This window comes from Cervus elaphus, chromosome 2, assembly GCF_910594005.1.
Source record: "Cervus elaphus chromosome 2, mCerEla1.1, whole genome shotgun sequence".
Taxonomy (NCBI): Eukaryota; Metazoa; Chordata; class Mammalia; order Artiodactyla; family Cervidae; genus Cervus; species Cervus elaphus.
In genome coordinates this window covers 86,996-109,558 of record NC_057816.1, presented here as the reverse complement: position 1 = coordinate 109,558, position 22,563 = coordinate 86,996, and the positions used below count along the sequence as shown (strand labels likewise).

Below are 22,563 nucleotides of genomic sequence, written 5' to 3'. Positions count from 1 at the left end.
CCTGAGCAACAACACAGGCAGGACTTGCTTCCTTGGCCGCTGTGCCCGCCACCCTCTGCTCTGGCTCTGCCCCGTGGCTGGTGTGGTCAGGGATGCCTTCTCCTCAGAGTAGACGGTGAGAACCATGGCCAAATAGCCACCAGGTCCCATCTCCTGCTTTTTAACCACTTCAGGCATAGGCTTAACCTGGGAGCTAAGGCTAAGGAAATAGAACCACAAAAAAGACAGAGCAAGGCATTTATTACAGAAACATCCTTAAGCTGCACTGGAGAAGCCATTCACACATGTGGGTGCAGTGGAGGCAAATGCTGGAATGGGTGCCCTCCACCTATAAGGGGTTTTCTTCCCCATTCCTGGAGGTACCCACACATTCCTGCTGCCTCACCTGAGCCCCAGCGACCCCTCTCCACTGCAGGGTACAGCGCCATCCAGAAATGGGGCTTTTGCCTATGGCTGGCCCCCTCATTAATGACAGTCCTCTGTGACAATCTGCACAGTAAGAACAGTCCCTAATCCAAACTGAATCCCACTCCCACCCCCAATTAAACACAGGTCTTCTCAGCTGCCTGGACCACGAGCCACCAAACACCTCCGCAGACAGGCCGAGGCCGGGAGCCTAGGTGAGGATGTCATGGGCCTGGTGCTCCACCAGCATCTCCATGCTCTTCACGTCGGTGCACCAGAACTCCAGGCGGTCCTTCATCCCCTTGATCTGCGTGCAAGCCAGGACACACGTGTGTTAAGGCGCTTGGGAATCACGGCAGCTGATGGGCCAGTCCTAAATGTCCAGCTAATTCTCTAGGGCTGCATTATTAAAAAGGACATCAGAGCTGGGGGAGCTGGGTGTGTGAGATGGGATTGTCCCAGTCAATTCTTACCAGAAGGACATTAAGAAAAACTTGCATGAAAGAAAACAGGCAAGAATGGAGGAAATCCAGAGGATTAAATTTCCAGAAAATATAAGTACGATAGATTTTGGCTCCAATCACAGATCCAGAAGAATATTTAATCAGAGTACCAATTTTAAGATTAAAAGCCATCATCAAGCACAACCAGCACTGTTATCACAATAAGCTTTAAACGCAGGGTTCAAATCTCAAGCTTGCATTAAATTAGGTTCTTTGAAAAGCCCTTAGTCCATAGAGCAGTAATTCATTCACTGAAATCTCTTGTCTAACAATGCTTTCTTCCTAAATGGCTTCCATCCAAATGAAACTAAGACAGCACAGATACAACCCCAAACACCCAGAAAGGTGAACTCTGTATTTCAAGCACATTACCTGTTGCAAATCCAACACGCGGGGCTGCACCCAGGTCATGTGAACCCGCTTATCCACCTCGTCAATACTGCCTTTCACCAGCCCCACTGAGAGGGCCTTCATCACCAGCAACTCCACCTGTGCATAGAGCGGGCTTGTGTAAGGCACTCTGGCGCCAACACGCACATCCCTGTGGACCCTGCCAGCTGTGAAACATGAGGGGAGCAAGGCTCAGTGTCCTTGTGACCTGAGTCTAGGGGCGGTGAGCTCACAGAGGAGTCCGGAGCCTGGGAAGCAGCTCTGCTGCTGCAACATCCTGAGTCTAAGAACGACATACCTCGTTCACGGTGATTTTAGCACTTTTGGCAATTTCTTCAAAAGTGAGTTGCCTATGATTGGCAGGTCGTGTAAAAGTCATCTGAAAAAAATTTTTTTAAGTCAGAGAACTGATAAAGATATTTTTGTCAATACTTGCTCTGAAAACACAGACCTTATCAGTACCCTACATACTAAAATTTTCTTAGTATTAGTCACATATCTTACTCAGACTAAGCTTCCCATTCCTAGACAAGAAGGTGAAATAGACTTTGTGGTCGTTTTCTAGAACAGTCATTACTCATCTCCTGGATGAGTACTTGAGGCTGCCACGTGCCAGGGCTGTATGTGGAGCTGGCAACACTGCGAGGGAGCAGAAGCACAAAGTGCCTGTGGCCACGAAGCTCACGTTCCAGTGCAGGACAGAGGAGCAGGCAGATGAAGAGAGGCAGGTGACGTTCTCTCAGCACAGATGGACGGGGAAGCACTCCCTGAGGAGGGGGCACTGAAGCTAAGGCTCAAATACAAACTGAAAAAAGCAAGTGGTGGCAAAGGAAGAGCAGAGCTGGTTGGGGGTGGGGGGCAGGAGAACCACCACCACCACAGCTTAAGCTGCAACCCGAGGGCCTTCAGAGTTTGCAGGGCCCCATGGCTCTCGGCAGGGTCTTAGATCACCAAGTAGGTCCTGGGTCTTGCTTACCTCCATGAGGCACAATAACTGAATTTTCCTCAGAAGTTGGGCTTCGTTGGCTGCTAAATCAGGCTGTAAAGCAATACAACATCAGTTACCTAACCTGGGTTTTGAAATTCTTTCTACAATAGTCAATAGAACAAAAAGAAACTGGGCAGGTCCAAACATTTTCCACTCTAGATCACTGAGGCTCATTATTAGCTTCAAGTGATTCGAACTTCATTCTTCTCAGGAAATCATTAGAAGAGTGCTTAGCTGAAGACCTAGGATTTTCCAAGACAAAGAATTTACAAAGTAAGATTTGTGCCACTGTCACGAACACCAGGGGGCAGGACCACAAGGTGTATGTTGGGACCCTTGGCACAGGGAAAGGCAAGAAGGGTTAGGGTTAGAGAGAAAAGTGACCCCAGGGCCTGGCACATGTAAGGAAGGTGCTCAATAAACCAACAGACACATGGTGAACGAGCTCCACAGGCGCACAGCCAATCCCACGGGACTGACCTGCTGGCCCCAGGCGGTCTTCAGAGTCTGGAATCGCTCTACATTGCCACTGTTAAAGGCATAGAGGGTGTCAATCAGCCATTGCCGGTCCGTGTCCCTCAGAGACTCCAGCACAGGGTGCATGAGCTGTGAGGACAGACATGGTCAGCTGACAGAAGCTCAGCCTCCCCGGGCTCAGGAATCTGTGCCCCTAGTTCACTTACCAGCTCACCAAAGTTGAAAACTCCCTCGCCAAGAAGTCCTGCCAGTCCTAGTGTGAAAGCTCTCTCCTGCTGCTCAGACACTATGGCAACAACACACCTCCAGTTACACTCCAGGCACAAGAATCAGTTCTGTTTTGCTTTAGAAATTTCCAATAAAAAATAAACTGTTTTCTGTAATGGTTATATTACAAAGTCCTAACATCAGTTACCTCGTTTCAAGTACTGGATTGACTCAGACTGTACCTGGAACCATATATAGAGTTTTGGTAGGAAAGGCATTCATTACTTATTTTTACCTAACTACGTGAATCTCCTGCCTGGTGGGGTGTGTTCCTCACACCCCTGCCTGCTGAGGGAAGCAGCACCATTTCTTATCCAGCTTAGAGCCACCACGTTTAGCCTCTTTTGACTAGAATTAACCTACATTTTGTCCCTTTATTCTCTTGACCGTATTAGTTGCTTTTTCCAACATAGTTTTCTTGAAATGTAGCAATTAAAACTGCACTAACAATTTTAGGAGTTGCTGATCTCCTTAGCTTCAACAGTATACTGTGAAACATCTAAATTATGTTAAAATAGGGTAAAATTTCTTTTGTAAACACATATTTCTTGCACTATCCCCAAAAGTCACTGGTCACTTTTCTTCCACCCCCAAATCCTTGGAAGATTTTCGTAATTTACTGCCCTGGGTATAGCACTTCAGTTTCATGACAAGAGTCCCAGGTTCAGGGATGTCACGGTGCCTTGCAGGGGGTCAAGGCATTCACATCACTCTACCTCTCACTCTGACTCAGACCACAGAAAGTAGTAGTTCCGGAGCAGGAACAGTAAAGGGGCTATGAGGGTCAGCTTCACTTTCAATGACTTAAAAGCCGAAAACAAATACAATGCGAAAACTAAGGCTTAAACAACTCTTCCTACCACGTGGGCTTTCTTCTAAAAGAAATAAACACATTTGGGTAATTTCTGAGGTCAGGTGCCTCAGGCATGTCACAACTACTACGTCATGTGAGTGAGCACCTCATGTGACATAGATCTTTTGGTCATGTTACCTGGCAGATCCTTGATGTCAACACAGCCCAGAAATCGCAGAGCATCTTTGTAGTAGGATGCATGGTTTCCAATTGTTTGATAGTATTTACTGGAGAGGTCGTAGAAACGACTGTGAACGGATGTCACCCCAGGGAGGTTGTTGAGCATTTCTTCAACATCTTCGATAGTTTCCTATATACAGGAAGCAAGAATACTTTCTAACTTAAAACGTTTTTCAAGTAACATATGACAAGGTGAAAAGCATAAGCCACAAAGACTGATAAATTTGACTACTTTAAAATGGAAAACTTCAGTTCATTCTGTGTGGTCTCCTGCTGGATGTACGTGCTCACAAGGGAGAGAACTCTGTTTAAGGGGAACAGGCATCACATCAGGGAGAAATGGAGAGTTTTCTGTGCTATTTTTGCAACTTTCCTGTAATTTAAAATTATTTAACAGTAAACAAAGAGGAAAATTAGGATTTTTTTCTCCTTACAGTTCTAAACACTGTTAAGTCTGTACCGTGGCGGTCTCACCTTCGTCACTTGCAGGTCACCGATATTCAGCTTCAGAGCGCCAATCGCGGTTTTGCACAGGATCACGGCCTCATCACTGCTTTTCACCTGAAGACATCAGAGATGAGGGGGCTCAGAAGTGTGGGCAATGCAGGAACGACGAAGGCATCTGTCACTGACTTAACCTGCATGACTACAGACACACTGGTCTCCAGAGTTGTGAACAGTGGGCACAGACACAAACTGTAATTCACATAGCTTTTAAAAGATCTGGCTCAAACTTCATGTTTACCTTCTCACGAGTCTTTTCCAGAAAACTAAGAGCCACATTAGGATCTAGAAAAGAAAGACCAAAGTCAGAAGCATCGCCCACAGAGTATCCTGTTGTACCTGTAAAGTATCCATCTTTACAGGTGGGATAATCTTTAGGCTTAGACCATAAAATACAAAACTCAGAATTTTATATTGTCTATTGAAATCCAAAAGCTCAATTAACTTACACTTTGACATCATTTTAATTACCATCAGGATCTGCTCCTTTATGAAAGAAAGTGACACTCACCAGTCATCTGTCTAACTACATGTAGAATGATTTCTACCAGGGACAAAGGATTCACCCTGAAATAAAAACCCAGTCTTTGAACATCAACAAATCAACGTATTCATTTTCAAAAACAAAAACAAACAAAAGAATTTTACCTGTGTTCAAATTCACTGATGAAGTTTTCATAAAGCTGTGGAACCAAAACACGGAGAGTAATTATAAGACATCTTTAATTCTGCAAAATCAAGACTTCAGACACTAGCATGATACCCATCAGACAGCAGGCGCTGCATAAGTCTGTGCTGAATAATAGGGCCCAAATTGGGCCTTATTAAGCTCACATAAATGATCACCCCTAGGGACTGCCCTAGTGGTTGAGGCATTAAGAATCCACCTTGCGAGGCAGGGGTTACGGGTTCAACCTCTGGTTGGGGAGCTAAGATCCCATATGCAGAAGAGCAACGAAGCCCATGTGTTGCAATAACTGAGCTTGTGCCACAACTAGAGAGTCTGTGTTCCTCAACAGAGATTCTTCATGACTCTAGAAAGATTCTGAGTGCCACAACTAAGACCCAACGCAGCCAAACAGATAAATAATTTTAAAAACGATCACCAATAAACTATTGAAAAAAGCTAGAGTTGTTTTTTTTGTCCGCCTAACTTTTAGAATTAGAACCTTGCCCCATGAGACTCTACCAAGGACCAACTCATCTATCTGTTCTCCAAAGTACTCTGAATAAAACATACTATCTGTTTGAAAGGCTCACTAACTAAACAGAGGTCAGAAGGTTGCAGGCTAATTATGTCCCATTATCAAATATCACAGTCATTCAGCAAACACTTGAGCACTTACTGAGACTGTTTACTAAGTACTACAACACAGAATGTGTAAGACAAAAACTGAACTTCTGAGGAGCTTCTGGCCTAGTGGAGAAGCCAGACTTGCTAACAAATAAACGACCACACTTTGAGTTAAAAAGCAAGGAAAAAAGCACACAGCTGGATTAGCCGATGAGAGAGACTGCAAACATTATCTCAGAAACTGATAGTTGAGCTTTAAGGAATGAAGAGCAGTAAGAGGTGGACAAATCTGATGTGGTAGAGGGGGCAGTTGGGAAACCATTCCAGACAGGAATAAACATACACAAAAGTACCAAAGAAATAACTGCATTATGTTTTAGAAGTACTTCTGAAGGACACAGAGAATGGGCCTTGGTCTCTATCCTAAAGTTAAAGCTATACCAGTGGACATATACAGCCACATTTGTATTTTATACACATGGCTGGATGCAAAGAAGACGGAAAGGAAAAGGATTGAAGAAGACAGAACAGTTGAGGCCATGAGAGGTAATGACAGAAGAGAGAGGAGCAAAGGCAGTGAGGATGACAGTCTGAGAAATCTTCAAGTGAACGGAACCAGACCTGCTCAGTGTGGGCAGGTCCCACAGAGGGGAGGTGATGACAACCTCTGAGCTCACAGCTGGGCAACAGGGTGGTACAGGGAGTGCCCATATGGGCAGGGCTGGGAGAGGGACCCTTCAGACAAGTCAGCTTTGGATAAAGAGAGTTTAAAGTTCCTCTGGGTATGAAGACTGAAAGATGGAAACGTCTCTGTGAAACAAAATGTGGCGAATATATATACACAGTGGGATATCACTCAGCCTAAAAAATGAAAATCCTGCCATCTGTGACAATGCAAATGAACTTTGAGGGCATTATGTGAAGTGAAATAAGTCAGAGAAAGACAAGTACTATTTAACCTCACTTATACGTGAAACCTAAAAAACTAACTTATACAGAGAATAGAATGGTGGCTGCCAGAAGCAGGGGTGAACGTGGTCAACAGGTCAATGTACAAACTCCTATTTATAAGATAACTAAGTCCTGGGGAATGCAGTGTACAGCATGGTGACGACAGCTAACCACACCGCACAGTATACCTGAAAGTTGCTAGGAGAGTAGATCTTAAAAGTTTTCATCGTAAGAAAAACAAATCAGTAACAATGTGATGTGATATGCTAATTAGATTCACTGTGGTGATCATTTTGCATACATATGTACATCAGATCATTACACTGGACACCTTAAACTAAAACAATGTTAGATGTCAATTATTTCTCAATAAAACTTGGAGGGAAAAATGAACCTGTAGCAGCCAGTTAGATATTTATATCAGGCACCTGGCAAAGAGTCAATGTAATAAAATGGATTTTTCATTACAGACTATTTGAAAGATACCTTTATCATTAAGAGGGAGTGTTTCAACTTCTCTGATATGTTATGATTTATGAAATTACCTAAAAAAAAAAAAAGCTCTCTAAGGCAAAAAGTTCACTAAGTCTAGAAAGTCAAAGCTATTTCTGGTGACTGAAAATTCATGAATACTATTGATAAAATAAATTTATATTAAACACTAAAATATATAAACTTAAAACTGAATAAAGTATATTAATACAAACAATTTATATTTTCAAGTAGGACAAGAAAAATTACACATGAATTTCTTTCTCTGAGCCTCCCCCCTCATCCCTCATCTGCACTGTGCATCTGCACTAGGGTGCCTGCTCCACTGTAAACATCAATTTTTTCCTTTCTTTGGACAATGTAACTTCTTAAATGAGGGGCGTTTTTTTCCAGCTCTGCAGTGGTCAAGGTGACTTGCTGCTCTCTTTGTATGACCTTACCTGGCCATGCATCCTTGATGGACTGTACGTAAAATATCAGTTTGTCATTCTGATGTACTACCCTCTGTCTCAAATATGTATGACTGTGTGTTTGACCGGGGCTTGGTTTCTATCCTAACATGTTGCATAGTTCTCTGAGCTTTCTGAGAGTCTGTCTCCCAGGTTATAATCCTCAATTTGGCTCAAATAAAATCCCCCCTATTCCTTTTTGATTATTAATTTGCATTTTTGTCAACACTATCTATCTGAGAATGATGAGGGCTGGGCCCCGACAATTTTTAAAGGATTATTTTGTCCAAGGAAATAGTAAACAAATCTACAGACCTAAATATGATGTCACTTTCCCAAGAGGCTGAGCAAATATTCTGCTATGAGGTGAAAGTGATTTGAAGACAAGAAACCAAAGAATAGAAATGAGCACTTATGAGTTATCCACCACTATGACATAGAACCTTAGGGAATAAATATCGAGACAGCTCTAATTTATCATGTTTTCACATAATCCAGAAGATAGCATGGCCAGCAAAATCTCCAGGCTTACAGAAGATTACAAGTTCCTTTGAGTAGTAAAATGTCAAACCGATAGATATAAACCACAAGAAAACCTTAGAAGCCCAGATGATGGAGTATCAAAGTGGTAAGCTTCACTATAAGCACAATTAAAGCAAATAACTGAAGCTGTCATTACAAACTAGCTTTCAGTTCCAATGCATTTATACACCTCTGATTCATTCAGAATCCAAGAGAAAGGCATCAAGGAGAAAGATATCAGGGAAGATTTCAAAGAGTAGTCTCAGATCAGTTCAGTCGCTCAGTCATGTCCAACTCTTTGTGACCCCATGGACTGCAGTAGGTCAGGCTTCCCTGTCCTTCACCAACTCCCGAAGTTTGCTCAAACTCATGTCCATCCAGACAATAGTCTACCAGTAAACAAATCTGGGCAGAGGGAGGGGTTTATGGGGTGGGAAGCAGGGGATCTGGGAAAGGCTTGGGCAGAGTATGTTTTTCTGTTGACAAAATTCTACAAGGCTCTATTAGAGGCAGCATGATACTAAGCAGCATTCCATGATACTAAGCCTCCCACTCCCAAGTGAAGCACATCTTCCATACTGCCCAGGACAAAGTGTTGGGGGAAACAAGCAGAGTCAGTGGGGGAGAGGGGAAGAGGAGAGATGGCAGTTATAACAACTGCTGACAAGTACAGGGTTGGGATTTTAGAAGAAGCTAGAATGTCTATGTTTGAATCCTCTTCTGTCACTTATCAGCTGGGATCTATGGCCAGTCACTTAAGCTCTTGCTGTCTGTCTCTACATAAGAAAAACAGAATAGCAGTAGTACTAATCTACCAATGTTGTTATGAGGAGTAGATGAATAAATGTGTAAAGCACTCAAAATGGTACCTGAGTAGACGTATATATATACATACATACACACACACATATATATATACACACACACACACACACACACACACATATATATATATACACACACACACACACATATATATATATATATGGGGGGGGAGAAGTCCATCTTTTATTTTTAAAAAGTACTTGAGCATATTTAAATACTGTGACATAGCATGGCAAATTATTTACCTTAATGAGACCATCTCCTTGGGCAAAGCAGGGGTCCTGTACAAAATCAAGCACTTGAAGAGTCAGCTGATGCCACAACCTGAAAAACACAAGGCTCTTAAGACCTATAACCTAGCATCAGTCAGACACCTTCACCTTTGATGGTCCTATCAAATAAGAAACACTCATCAGTCTCTAATGTTTAACACAAGAATACTAAAGCAGATGCTTTTTAAAGCTTAGTTCTTTCCCTGTCTCTGCCACCCAATGGTTATGTCACCGAGAGATCACTCTAAGATTGTTTTCTCAGCTATAAATGGAGAACATCTTTCTAGACCACCTCATAGGGTTACTGCAAGGCTTGACTGGAAACTAGAATTTTGGAATCATATGTATGGAATTTGAAATTCTGGCTCTTCTACCCATTAGCTGACTACCTCAGGGAAGGAACTTAAACTAAGCTTCAGTTTCTTCATCTATGAACAGGATGAAGGACTGAATGAGCTAATACAGAAAACCTCTAGAACAATGACATAGAGCATTTGAAACCAAAGGCTAATTCTTAAGAATGCAAGTAAAATGCATGAAAAGTACAAGGGGCTACACAAGCACTTATTTGCCAAAAACTAATATTTTTTTTCCTCAAAATCTGCTAACAGCAGAAGGCTGCTATCATCAATGGCACCCCACTCCAGTACTCCTGCCTGGAAAACCCCATGGATGGAGGAGCCTGGTGGGCTGCAGTCCACGGGGTCGCACAGACTCGGACACGACTGAAGCGACTTAGCAGCAGCAGCAACTACCATCAAAACACATACTGAATATCCATGCAAAAGGCACAACGCTAAAGGCTAAGGTTGTTAACAGGGGAGTATTACAAGAGCTGTGTTTTCCTGTGAAAAATAACTAACCCACTGCTAACACTTTATTCTATTCATTTAAAAAGAGGTTGTTGTTTAGCAACTGATAAACTTAATTATTCTGAAATTCATCCTGTTTCTAAAAAACCCATACTCTAAGATCTTCCGGGTGCACAAAGCCCAATATGAAATGCAATGGAAAGCAGGGGCCGTGGCACGCGGAGAAGTGGTTGCACGCCAGCAACCACTAGTAACTAGTGGCAGAATCAACAGCGGAAAAAAATGTACTGGTCTCTGGTTTGTCTACTCCAGACTGCTGAGAAAAATAACTGTAGGTACAATCACACTATGACAAGGCTAAATATAAGACATCGGTATCTGTTCAGTCACAGTCCCTGGGTCCAGAAGGCAGTGAACGCTAGATCCCAAAACCCAGTCTGTGGCTCTCCTCCTCAGTCCTGTGGGATGTCACCCCTTTCCCTCCTCGGTCCTGCCTTCCGGGTCCCTCAACACACCTTCTCTGTCTAGCCTGTCCCCACTCACTCCACACGGGTCCGAGCACCCTCAGTCCACCAAGATCCAGGTCCAACCCCCGTCCCCCCGTCGCTCTCCTATCCCAGGAGGCCCACGGCCCTTCGGATCGGCGCTCACTTCTTGGTGTAGAGCTCCTCCAAACGGTGCCACACGGCGGCCTGGCCGGGCCCGGAGCTCTGACTCTCCTGTAAGAAGCCGGGTACGTCCTTCATGACGGCAGGTACAACCAGGGAAAGCAGTACGGCGGAGATGCCAGGAAGCGGGGGAGGCCGCCGGAAGTGCTCACTCACTTCCGGCGCCGCGTCACGCGGGGAAGGCTGGGAGCACTATGCTCAGCTTTAGGCGCCGGCTGGTTGTCATAGTAACCGCGCCTCTTGGCTTTGGACCCAGTTCTTTCCAGGGTTGGTAACGGATTTCCCCTCGAAGCTGGCCGTGCTACTGAGGCTTTGAAGAGTACGGGCGCCTAGGTCGAGCTGGCTTTGTGACCTTTGTGACCCAATGTTCTCGATTCAAGTGGGGTTAACAATACCATCTTCCTAGTAGTGGCTTGCGAGGACTAAGTATAAATATGATGCCTGACCACAGAAAGCGCTCCCAAAAGTGTTAGTTATCATCTCCATCTCAACAGAAAAAAGGTGAGAGCGAGGGTAGGGAAATGCAGGTTCCAGGTTTGGTCTTGGGAACCAGAGGTGGGAACTCAACAGAATAGGAAACCACCCCCACCTGACGTCCACCTCCACCTGGGATGCTGGGACGGGGAAAGAGAATGTGAGGCTAGGGTAAGGGCTCGCAAAGACCTGGCGAAGGTGCGCTTGGAGGGGCGGGACGAGCTGAGCTGGATGGCCAGGAAGGACGCGCAGGAAAGACGCGCAGGGGCGGGGAAAGAGCGTGAGGCTAAGGTTAAGGGCGCGCTGGCGGGGGGCGGGGCGCGCACGCGATCCCTGAGCACCTGACACTGCGCGCTGCGGAGGAATATGGCGCTGTTTCCTTGTTCAGCTCTTCCAGCCCTCAGGTTCTGGGGCCTGCGAGGTGCGCGGGTGCGGACCCGCTGGCCTCGGTTCGTTCCGGGAGGGGGCGGCTGCGGTACCGGGCGGGGCCCAGGGAGGAGACCGACCCCCTCAGGCGAGCAGGGATGTCAGGCTTCCCCCTGCGTGGTCAGGGGGAGGATTGGAGAACCTGAAAATGGCAAGTCACTGCTCAGGCGGCTCTGAAGGGCGTTCTGGAGCCCCGGATAGCAACGGTTTCTCGTTTCTTCCCAAGGGTATTTTGGACGTGTGTAAACAACACTTAATGTTCATTCTTGACATCTGGCCCCCGTTTTAGTTAGATTATGTTCTGTACCTCTCCTTTTTTTTCCCCCCACTTAACGTGTCTTGGAGTTACTTCTATTCTAAACTTAAATGCTTTCTCAGTCTTTTATGTTAATCTGTAGAATTCCATTCTTTGGACGTTTCATACTTAATTTAACCAGTCTCGTGTTGAAAATGTTTCTAATCTTTAATTATTACAAATAGTGCTGTGTTGAATAACCTTGTTCGTATTCCACCTTTTGGATAAATCTCTAGTAGTGGAACTCCTGTCTCTACATTTTATTGCCCCAGGTAAACGTCCTGCAATTAATACTCCCACCAGCGTATGTTCATACCCTTAGTCAGGTTCATACACAGTAATTGCCCATTTTGAATCCTTGTCTAGAAATCGGACCTACAAGTGGAAGAATCTTAAGATCATAGTTGTTAATCACAGTTGTTAGGAAACTAACTTAATGCCCAATAATGGACAAATATTTAAGTAAATAATGGTACATTCACTTAATGCCTTCTTACACAACAACCAAAAATACTGAAGAGTTTAATAAAGAGATACCAAGGAGGAGTCTTTCTTTCATCCAGGAGACTTTTGTTGGACTTACCATCTACCAGACTGTTCCAGGTGCAGTGATGGAGCAGGGGTCAAATTGTTGCCTCCATGGAGCTTATTTCAGTTTCAGAATCTGCAGGCAGTTATGTGGGTGGGGTATGGCTAAATAGTGACCGTATCAATCAGTAAATCCTTGCTACCGCTTCCTGCCCAAACTGGAGGCATGAAGGTACCTGTGAAGAGCAGTTTGCTTGCATAGGCTGTCTACAATTTGGAATTTCTGCCTTTCGAGCTTGTATCTTAGGGGCTCCTGTTTGAAAGTGTCCTTTGTCTCCATTTCCCAAGCAGCAGCTATGCTTGCTCCTCAGCTTACCCCTACTCTCAGTAAATCTCATTCCATGTAGCATTTACTTTAAGTCATACACCTTCAGTATTTTCTAGATGTTCGGTAAAATTCAGTCTGTGTGTTTTTCAGTGACAGACATTTTACTTGTGTAAATGAGAAGTACATATTAAGTACCCTGAGTGATACCTTGCACTCGAGTAGGCACTCAACAATGGGTTTTATTTCAATACCAGTGAGCAACTTTTCAGTTTTCCACAGACACCAACTGGATGTCAACTATAACTGACTTCTGACTGTGTCAGCCTGGAGACAGCACTAGATTCCGCAGGCTACGGGCTTAGTCCCGCAGGACTGACCTCACTTCAGCCACTGGTCCCGGTCCACCTGTGCTTCTGAGCAACTGACCACAGAGCGGAGCTTCCCGTGACCCCCTCCTCTGATGGGATTAATTTACTAGAGCCGCTCACAGAGTTCAGGAAACCAGTTTACTTAGTAGATTGCTAGTTTATTATAAAGGATATTAAAAAGTATGAATGAACAACCAGATAAAGAGATACCCAGGGTGAGGTTTGGGAGAGTTCCAAATGCAGGAGCTTCTGTCCCTGTGCAGTTTGGGGCCTGGCATGTGGAAGCTTTCTGAACCTCTTGCTTTTGGGTTTTCATGGAGATTCCAACCCTCTAATTGTGGTTGGTTTCCCTGGCAACCATACCCCATCTTTAGGGGATTTCCAATAATCACCTCATTAACATAAACTCAGTGTAGTTGTAAGAGGCTTGTTATGAGTAACAGGACACCCATTTCACTTCATAGCTCTGAAGGGATTTTGGGACCTGAGGCCAAAAGACCAAATACTGTAGTAAAAGGTGTTCCCATTGCTCTTAGGAAATTCTAACGGTTCTGGGACTAAGACCGAAATATATATAATTCAGTTCAGTTGCTCAGTCGTGTCTGACTCTTTGCGACCCCATGAATCGCAGCACGCCAGGCCTCCCTGTCCATCACCAACTCCCGGAGTTTACTCAAACTCATGTCCACCGAGTTGGTGATGCCATCCAATCATCTCATCCTCTGTCGTCCCCTTCTCCTTCTGCCCCTAATCCGTCCCAGCATCAGGGTCTTTTCCAATGAGTTAATTCTTCGCATGAGGTGGCCAAAGTATTGGAGTTTCAGCTTCAGCATCAGTCCTTCCAATGAACACCCAGGACTGATCTCTTTGCAGTCCAAGGGACTCTCAAGAGTCCTCTCCAACACCACAGTTCAAAAGCATCAATTCTTTGGCGCTCAGCTTTCTTCACAGTCCAACTCTCACATCCATACATGACCACTGGAAAAACCATAGCCTTGACTAGATGGACCTTTGTTGGCAAAGTAATGTCTCTGCTTTTTAAGGTGCTATCTAGGTTGGTCATAACTTTCCTTCCAAGAAGTAAGCGTCTTTTAATTTCATGGCTCCAATCACCATCTGCAGTGATTTTGGAACCCCCAAAAATCAAGTCTGACACTATTTCCACTGTTTCCCCATCTATTTCCCATGAAGTGATGGGACCAGATGCCATGATCTTAGTTTTCTGAATGTTGAGCTTTAAGCCAACTTTTTCACTCTCCCCTTTCACTTTCATCAAGAGGCTTTTTAGTTCCTCTTCACTTTCTGCCATAAGGGTGGTGTCATCTGCATATCTGAGGTTATTGATATTTCTCCCGGCAACCTTGATTCCAGCTTGTGCTTCTTCCAGCCCAGCATTTCTCATGTGCTCTGCATATAAGTTAAATAAGCAGGGAGACAATATACAGCCTAGATGTACGCCTTTTCCTATTTGGAACCAGTCTGTTGTTCCATGTCCAGTTCTAACTGTTGCTTCCTGACCTGCATACAGGTTTCTCAAAAGGCAGGTCAGGTGGTCTGGTATTCCCATCTCCTTCAGAATTTTCCACAGTTTATTGTGATCCACACAGTCACAGGCTTTGGCATAGTCAATAAAGCAGAAATAGATGTTTTTCTGGAACTCTCTTGCTTTTTCGATGATCCAGCAGATGTTGGCAATTTGATCTCTGGTTCCTTTGCCTTTTCTAAAACCAGCTTGAACATCTGGAAATTCATGGTTCATGTACTGTTAAAGCCTGGCTTGGAGAATTTTGAGCATTACTTTACTAGCATGTGAGATGAGTGCATTTGGGCAGTAGTTTGAGCGTTCTTTGGCATTGCCTTTCTTTGGGATTGGAATGAAAACTGGCCACTGCTGAGTTTTCCAAATTTGCTGGCATATTGAGTGCAGCACTTTCACAGCATCATCTTTGAGGATTTGAAATAGCTCAACTGGAATTCCATCACCTCCACTAGCTTTGTTTGTAGTGATGCTTTCTAAGACCCACTTGACTTCACATTCTGGGATGTCTAGCTCTAGGTGAGTGATCATACCATCGTGATTATCTGGGTTGTGAAGATCTTTTTTGTACAGTTCTTCTGTGTATTCTTGCCATTTCTTCTTAATATCTTCTGCTTCTGTTAGGTCCATGCCATTTCTGTCATTTGTCGAACCCATCTTTGCCTGAAATGTTCCCTTGGTATCTCTAATTTTCTTGAAGAGATCTCTAGTCTTTCCCTTTCTGTTGTTTTCGTCTATTTCTTTGCATTGATCGCAGAGGAAGGCTTTCTTATCTCTCCTTGCTATTCTTTGGAACTCTGCATTCAAATGGGAATATCTTTCCTTTTCGCTTCTCTTTTCACAGCTATTTGTAAGGCCTCCTCAGACAACCATTTTGCCTTTTTACATTTCTTTTCCATGGGGATGGTCTTGAACCCTGTCTCTTGTACAATGTCACGAACCTCCGTCCATAGTTCATCAGGCACTCTATCAGATCTAGTCCCTTAAATATATTTCTCACTTCCACTGTATAGTCATAAGGGATTTGATTTAGGTCATACCTGAATGGTCCAGTGGTTTTCCCTACTTTCTTCAATTTAAGTCTGAATTTGGCCATAAGGAGTTCATGATCTGAGCCACAGTCAGCTCCCAGTCTTGTTTTTGCTAACTGTATAGAGCTTCTCCATTTTTGGCTGCAAAGAATATAATCAATCTGATTTTGGTGTTGACCATCTGGTGATGTCCATGTGTAGAGTCTTCTCTTGTGTTGTTGGAAGAGGGTGTTTGCTATGACCAGTGTATTCTCTTGGCAGAACTCTCTTAGCCTTTGCCCTGCTTTATTCTGGACTCCAAGGCCAAATTTGCCTGTTACTCCAGGTGTTTCTTGACTTCCTACTTTTGCATTCCAGTACCCTATAATGAGAAGGACATCTTTTTTGGGTGTTAGTTCTAGAAGATCTTGTAGTTCATCATAGCACCATTCAACTTCAGCTTCTTCATCATTACTGGTTGGGGCGTAGACTTGGATTACCATGATATTGAATGGTTTGCCTTGGAAATGAACAGAGATCATTCTGTCATTTTTAAGATTTCATCCAAGTACTGCATTTTGGACTCTCTTGTTGACCATAATGACTACTCCATTTCTTCTAAGGGATTCCTGCCCACAGTAGTAGATATAATGGTCATCTGAGTTAAATTCACCCATTCCAGCCCATTTTAGTTTGCTAATTCCTAGAATGTTGACATTCACTCTTGCCATCTCCTGTTTGACTGCTTCCAATTTGCCTTGATTCATGGCCCTAACATTCCAGGTTCCTATGCAATATTGCTCTTCACAGCATCAGATCTTGCTTCTATCACCAGTCACATCCACAACTGGGTATTGTTTTTGCTTTGGCTCCATCCCTTCATTCTTTCTGGAGTTATTTCTCCAATGATCTCCAGTAGCATATTGGGCACCTACTGGCCTGGGGAGTTCCTCTTTCAGTATCGTATCATTTTGCCTTTTCATACTGTTCATGGGGTTCTCAAGGCAAGAATACTGAAGTGGTTTGCCATTCCCTTCTCCAGTGGACCACTTTCTGTCAGACGTCTCCACCATGACCCGACCGTCTTGAGTGGCCCCACACGGCATGGCTTAGTTTCATTGAGTTAGACAAGGCTGTGGTCCGTGTGATCAGATTGGCTAGTTTTCTGTGATTATGGTTTCAGTGTGTCTGCCCTTTGATGCCCTCTCGCAACACCTACCATCTTACTTGGGCTTCTCTTACCTTGGATGTGGGGTATCTCTTTATGGCTGCTCCAGCAAAGTGCAGCCACTGCTGCTTACCTTGCGGGAGGGGCATCTTCTCACGGCCGCCCCTCCTGACCTTGAACATGCAGTAGCTCTTCTTGGCCCTCCTGCACCCACGCAGCCACCGCTCCTTGGATGTGGGGTAGCTCCTGTAATATATTGTTAGATATAGTCAAAGCTATGGTTTTTCCAGTAGTCATATATGGATGTGAGAGTTGGACTATAAAGAAAGCTGAGCGCCAAAGAATTGATGCTTTTGAACTGTTTTGGAGAAGATTCTTGAGTGTCCCTTGAACTGCAAGGAGATCCAAAGAGTCAATCCTGAAGGAAGTCAGTCCTGAATACTCATTGGAAGGACTGATGCTGAAGCTGAAACTCTAGTACTTTGGCCACCTGATGTGAAGAACTGACTCACTGAAAAAGACTGATGCTGGGAAATATTGAAGGCAGGAGTAGAAGGGGTAGACAGAGGATGAGATGGTTGGATGGCGTCACTGACCGATGGACATGAGTTTAAGCAAGCCCTGGGAGTTGGTGATGAACAGGGAAGCCTGGTGTGCTGCAGTCCATGGGGTTGTAAAGAGTCAGACACGACTGAGCGACTGAACTGAACTGAATATATATATAATTCTAAATCACAATATCACAACTCCCTCTCATTCCTTTTGTATTTCTCATAATTTGCATTTAGAAGGAGCACAGAAATGTTTGGTTGAGGACCTTAGGTGAACAGATGTCCTTGATGCTATGTGAAGTGGACATTTAATAGCTGTGTTTGTAGCCAGAGCCATCTTTTTCCTTCCTAACTGTATGGTTTTCACTGGAAAAGCCCCTTTGGTGATTTCATTGATGTGCACTCAGGAGAGCTGCCTTGTCTGGTGCTTTTATGGAAGACTTGGGTGGAGGAGAACTTTATTCGGAATCTGTAGGCATCTCTGGGAGAGCATGGGGAGGAGTGGAAAGCATTGTCTCCCTGCTGTATGTCCTGTACTTTCTGCTGGGTGGTTTACAGCTGTGGGTTTTTTCAAAAGACTGTTGGAATCATCTCTGGCTCCCTTGCTTTTGGCTTTGGCAGCCAAGGCTCAGGATGGTTGAGTGACTTAATGAGACAATGGTGACTATGGCTCTGACTCCCCTTTTGGTGCCCTCAGCCCTACCTTCCCTTGCCAGTTCCTCTTTCTCATTACATAGTTTTCTGAGGCCTGTTCTTTGGAAAACCAAGATGATGGTTTGTCAGGAGAGGCATCACAAGTGGACTGAGTGGCCAGTGAGCTCCTGAGTTGCACTGTCATTGACCTCAGTGTGGACTGTGAGAGGCAGCTGTGCAGTGTTAGGAGGGAAGGGGTGACAGGCCCCTGAAGTGAAGAATGGGAGCCAGGACTGTCACCCTTCAGAGGAGTGTGAAGGTGACTTCTTACTGGGTTGGGCAGTGGCTTCATGAAGGAGGTGGCCTTGACTCTGGGAGACTCTAGACATGCTGAGGGGTAAAAAGGTCTTTTCGGGTAAAGGAGCTGGGTTTAGAGTGAGTACAGGAACCAGGAAAGGAGAGGTCTATGAGAGGGAGTAATGGGCCTGAAACTGTCACTGGGGTGGGGTGTGTTATGCTGTGCTAAGATGCTCTGGTGCTATGGGGTCCGAGGGCATCAGGGAGAACCTCAGCAGCATGGTGTAAGCAGGTGAGTGTGCAGATTGTGCAGGAGCAAAAGGAAAACCAGAGACAGTGGGCAAACAAAGTGAGCTAGGACCACACTTCTGAAAGATAAGCTCTGGATTGTCCTTACCTGTATCTGAAGATGTGCTTTTAGGGTGCTTATTTCTTACCTGTATCAGAAATTAGTGAAATAAATATTCTGTTTCCTCTTTTTGTGTCTGTATTCACTTTAGATTTATCAATCATTTGGGGTGGGTTTTCATTTCAGTTTGTTTAATTTCTTCCTGTCAGGGTGGAGGGGTCTATACCTAGGGCCGAAGTCCTAGCTGTGGGTCATCGGGGCCTTCTGGAAGATGGGCGTGGTGGCTCCCAGCCTTGGGGTGAGAGGCAGATGCTCTGTGCAGTGGGGCTGGCTGTCTTGAACTCTGGACAGATTGCCAACATGCTACCAGCAGGTGATGAAGTTATGTAGCTCACGTAGATGCCAGATGAGCCCCTGAGAGCAGATCAGGAAGTCCAGAGGCCTTCAGGCCCACACTGGGCTCTGCCTATGTGCCCTGTGGCTGCAGACTTGCTTCAGGTGGACGTATTCAGGTGCTGCTCCTGTTGTGCAGTTTGTGTCATCTTTGTCTTCTTTCTGGTGCTTCCTGGTTGTGGAGCCTCTTACTGAGTCCTGATGCCTCTCTGAAGCTTGTGGCATCTTTATTGTGTGTCTTACTCTTTTCTTCTTGTGGAAGACCATCTCTTACTCCAAACAGTTAGTATTGTGAATGTCTCAGCTCCTGGCTTCTGCAGATGACCTGAGACTCCTGGAGTTTTGCAGGGTGACCCCCAGCTCCAGTTGGCTCCTGCCTTGCCTGGGTTGTATCATATGTTTGGCTGCTATATAAAATGAGCAGCCTCCTGAATGGCTGCGAACATAGAAGATGGAGTCTCTGCAGCAGTTTGAATCCCTCGGTGTCAGGATATGAGTGTTTCTTTTTGGAATGGTCTCTTGAACCTACTTAATTAACATCCTGTTAATATTTGGTAAAGATGGGTACAATAAAGGACAGAAATGGTGTGGACCTAACAAACAGAAAATATTAAGAAGAGGTGGCAAGAATACACAGAAGAACTATACAAAAAAGATCTTCATGACCCAGATAACCACGATGGTGTGATCACTCACCTAGACCCAGACATCCCAGAATGTGAAGTCAAGTGGGCCTTAGGAAGCATCACTACTAACAAAGCTAGTGGTAGGCGATGGAATTCCAGTTGAACTATTTCAAATCCTCAAAGATGATGCTGTGAAAGTGCTGCACTCAATATGCCAGCAAATTTGGCAAACTCAGCAGTGGCCACAGGACTGGAAAAGGTCAGTTTTCATTCCAATCCCAAAGAAAGGCAATGCCAAAGAATGCTCAAACTACTGCACAAATGCACTCATCTCACACGCTAGCAAAGGAATGCTCAAAATTCTCCAAGCCAGGCTTCAACAGTACATGAAATGTGAACTTCCAGATGTTCAAGCTGGATTTAGAAAAGGCAGAGGAACCAGAGATCAAATTGGTTTGATCATCATTGAAAAAGCAAGAGAATTCCAGAAAAACATTTACTTCTACTTTATTGACTATGCCAAAGCCTTTGACTATGTGGATCACAACAAACTTGTAAAAATTCTGAAAGAGATGGAAGTACCAGACCACCTTACCTGCCTCCTGAGAAATCTGTATGCAGGTCAAAAAGCAACAGTTAGAACTGGACATGGAACAACAGACTGGTTCCAAATTGGGAAAGGAGTACAACAAGGCTGTATATTGTCACCTGCTTATTTAACTTATGTGCAGAGTACATCATGTGAATTGCCAGGGCTGGATGAAGCACAAGCTGGAATCAAGATTGCCAGGAGAAATATTAATAACCTCAGATATGCAGATGATACCACCTTTATGGCAGAAAGGGAAGAAGAAATAAAGAGCCTCTTGATGAAAGTGAAAGGTGAGAGTGAAAAAGTTGACTTAAAGCTCAAGATTCAGAAAACTAAGATCATGGCATCTGGTCCCATCACCTCATCGGAAATAGATGGGGACACAATGGAAACAGAGACTTTATCATTTTTGGGTCTCCAAAATCACGTCAGATGGTGACCTCAGCCATGAAATTAAAAGACATATGTTCCTTGGAAGAAAAGCTATGACCAACCTAGATAGCATATTAAAAAGCAGAGATGTTACTTTGCTGACAAAGGTCTGTCTAGTCAAAGCTATGGTTTTTCCCATAGTCATGTTTGGATGTGAGAGTTGAACTATAAAGAAAGCTGAGTGCCAAAGAATTGATGCTTTTGAACTGTGGTGTTGGAGAAGACTCTTGAGAGTCCCTTGGACTGCACAGAGATCCAGCCAGCTCAATCCTAAAGGAAATCAGTCCTGAATATTCATTGGATGGACTGATGGTGAAGCTGAAACTCCAATACTTTGGCCACCTGATGCGAAGAACTGACTCATTTGAAAAGACCCTGATGCTGGGAAAGATTGAAGGCGGGAGGGGAAGAGGAGGATGAGATGGTTGAATGGCATCACCGACTCAATGAACATGAGTTTGAGCAAGCTCCAGGAGTTGGTGATGGACAGGGAGGCCTGGTGTGCTGCAGTCAATGGGGTTGCAAAAAGTCGGATGCAACTAAGTGACTAAACTGAAGTGAATATTTGGCATAAAGTCTGAGATGTTTAATTTGCTTTAAATGTCACTGAGTATTTGTCACATGCTTTCTATGTTAGGGTGTATGGCTCTGCAGAGAGCGTCCCCAGATGCTCTTGCCTCTAGCTTGAGCCTTCACTAGCTTTTGATAACAGGAATTGTGAAATGATACTTTCCTGAATTGCACAGTTCCCATTAACCTGAAATTTTTGCTCCCAAATACATCTTGATTTCAGAGTTTCTGTTTTATCCCATGATAAGAAAAATAGTCGTTTGTGGGGCGGGAAGGAAGTGTAGTCATTTTTAGTGGTGGGATTGGTGGAAGGCAGACATCGCTTTCTTGCCGGCATCAGCTCGATTATCATCGGTTACCTGGCTGCTCTCCTTTTCTATCAGGATTACAGGTGGAGGATGGCCCATATCTTGTTCCGCTGGTGGCTCAAGTGACACTGGAGGTGGAGGCCACAGTGAGAAGAAGTTTCTCCTGCAGGACATCGCTGAGCTGATTAAGACCAGAGCCTGCCAGAGGGTGGTGGTCATGGTGGGGGCTGGCATCAGCACACCCAGCGGCATCCCAGACTTCAGGTGCCTTGCACTCCCAGAGCACCTCCCACAGCTCCCTCCACTCCCTGCTGTCTCTTGAAGGGCTCAGAGCCTCTTGCTTCTCTCTGCAGGTCTCCAGGGGTCGGCTACTACAGCATCCTCCAGCAGTACAAGCTCCCCTACCCTGAGGCCATTTTTGAGCTCTCATTTTTCTTTCATGACCCCAAGCCATTTTTCACTTTTGCCAAGAAGCTGTACCCTGGGAACTATAGGCCTAATGCCACTCACTACTTCCTCCGATTGCTACATGAGAAGGGGCTGCTTCTGCGGCTGTACACACAGAACATCGACGGGCTTGAGAGAGGTGAGCCTTAGTCCTGTTTCACACCTTTCCACTCATGCATGGAAGGCTCAGGTGCCTGTTAGTGCTGAGGCCTAGTGCTGATTCCCCATCCTTGTGGCTGATTTTGATCCGAGAAGTTTTGCCATCATCTCCAGCGAAAATGTCCTCTTTCTGTTTTAAATATCACTGTTAGGACCTCATTGGTGGACCCATTTTCTAGGTTGTGAGTTTGGGATAGACCTAAAGTTGACATTGGGAGCT

At 44.7% G+C, this 22,563-nt stretch overlaps 2 protein-coding genes across 4 annotated transcripts in view; one reads left to right on the top strand and one right to left on the bottom strand.

Moving 5' to 3' along the window:
• Window positions 1-223: 223 nt before the first annotated feature.
• Window positions 224-11,029, bottom strand: PSMD13 (proteasome 26S subunit, non-ATPase 13). Of its 2 annotated transcripts, XM_043921982.1 has the most exons (13): window positions 10,836-11,022; window positions 9,346-9,424; window positions 5,216-5,250; window positions 5,079-5,134; window positions 4,809-4,852; window positions 4,538-4,624; window positions 4,022-4,193; window positions 2,970-3,049; window positions 2,767-2,892; window positions 2,275-2,337; window positions 1,597-1,677; window positions 1,281-1,397; window positions 224-712 (listed from the first exon to the last, which is right to left on the bottom strand). In XM_043921982.1, the coding sequence occupies exons 1-13, from the start codon at window positions 10,928-10,930 to the stop codon at window positions 617-619; spliced, it is 1,131 nt and encodes a 376-aa protein (XP_043777917.1). In that variant the 5' UTR covers window positions 10,931-11,022; the 3' UTR covers window positions 224-616. The 2 variants fall into 2 exon arrangements, with proteins under 2 accessions (XP_043777917.1, XP_043777926.1); XM_043921991.1 differs by lacking the exon at window positions 1,597-1,677 and having other exon boundaries at window positions 10,836-11,029.
• A 594-nt stretch (window positions 11,030-11,623) lies between these two features.
• The window catches only part of SIRT3 (sirtuin 3), a 33,346-nt gene continuing 22,406 nt past the window's right edge, over window positions 11,624-22,563 (top strand). Inside the window, exons 1-3 of one of the 2 annotated variants that reach the window (XM_043922002.1) lie at window positions 11,624-11,775; window positions 21,813-22,001; window positions 22,091-22,323. In XM_043922002.1, the coding sequence (XP_043777937.1) occupies window positions 11,693-11,775; window positions 21,813-22,001; window positions 22,091-22,323 (505 nt within the window). In that variant the 5' untranslated portion in view covers window positions 11,624-11,692. The remainder of the gene's footprint in view (window positions 11,776-21,812; window positions 22,002-22,090; window positions 22,324-22,563) is intronic. The other variant, XM_043922008.1, reaches the window with a different exon arrangement.

What these genes read in the sequence shown, in the direction of transcription:
- PSMD13 (XM_043921982.1), bottom strand. Translation starts at nt 10,930, where the DNA reads ATGAAGGACGTACCCGGCTTCTTACAGGAGAGTCAGAGCTCCGGGCCC. An exon ending in TGGAAAAGACTCGTGAGAAG is followed by an intron (nt 4,625 to 4,808) that starts GTAAACATGAAG and finishes TGATGTCTTCAG; the next exon opens with GTGAAAAGCAGTGATGAGGC. An exon ending in TGACATCAAGGATCTGCCAG is followed by an intron (nt 3,050 to 4,021) that starts GTAACATGACCA and finishes TTGTTGCCATAG; the next exon opens with TGTCTGAGCAGCAGGAGAGA.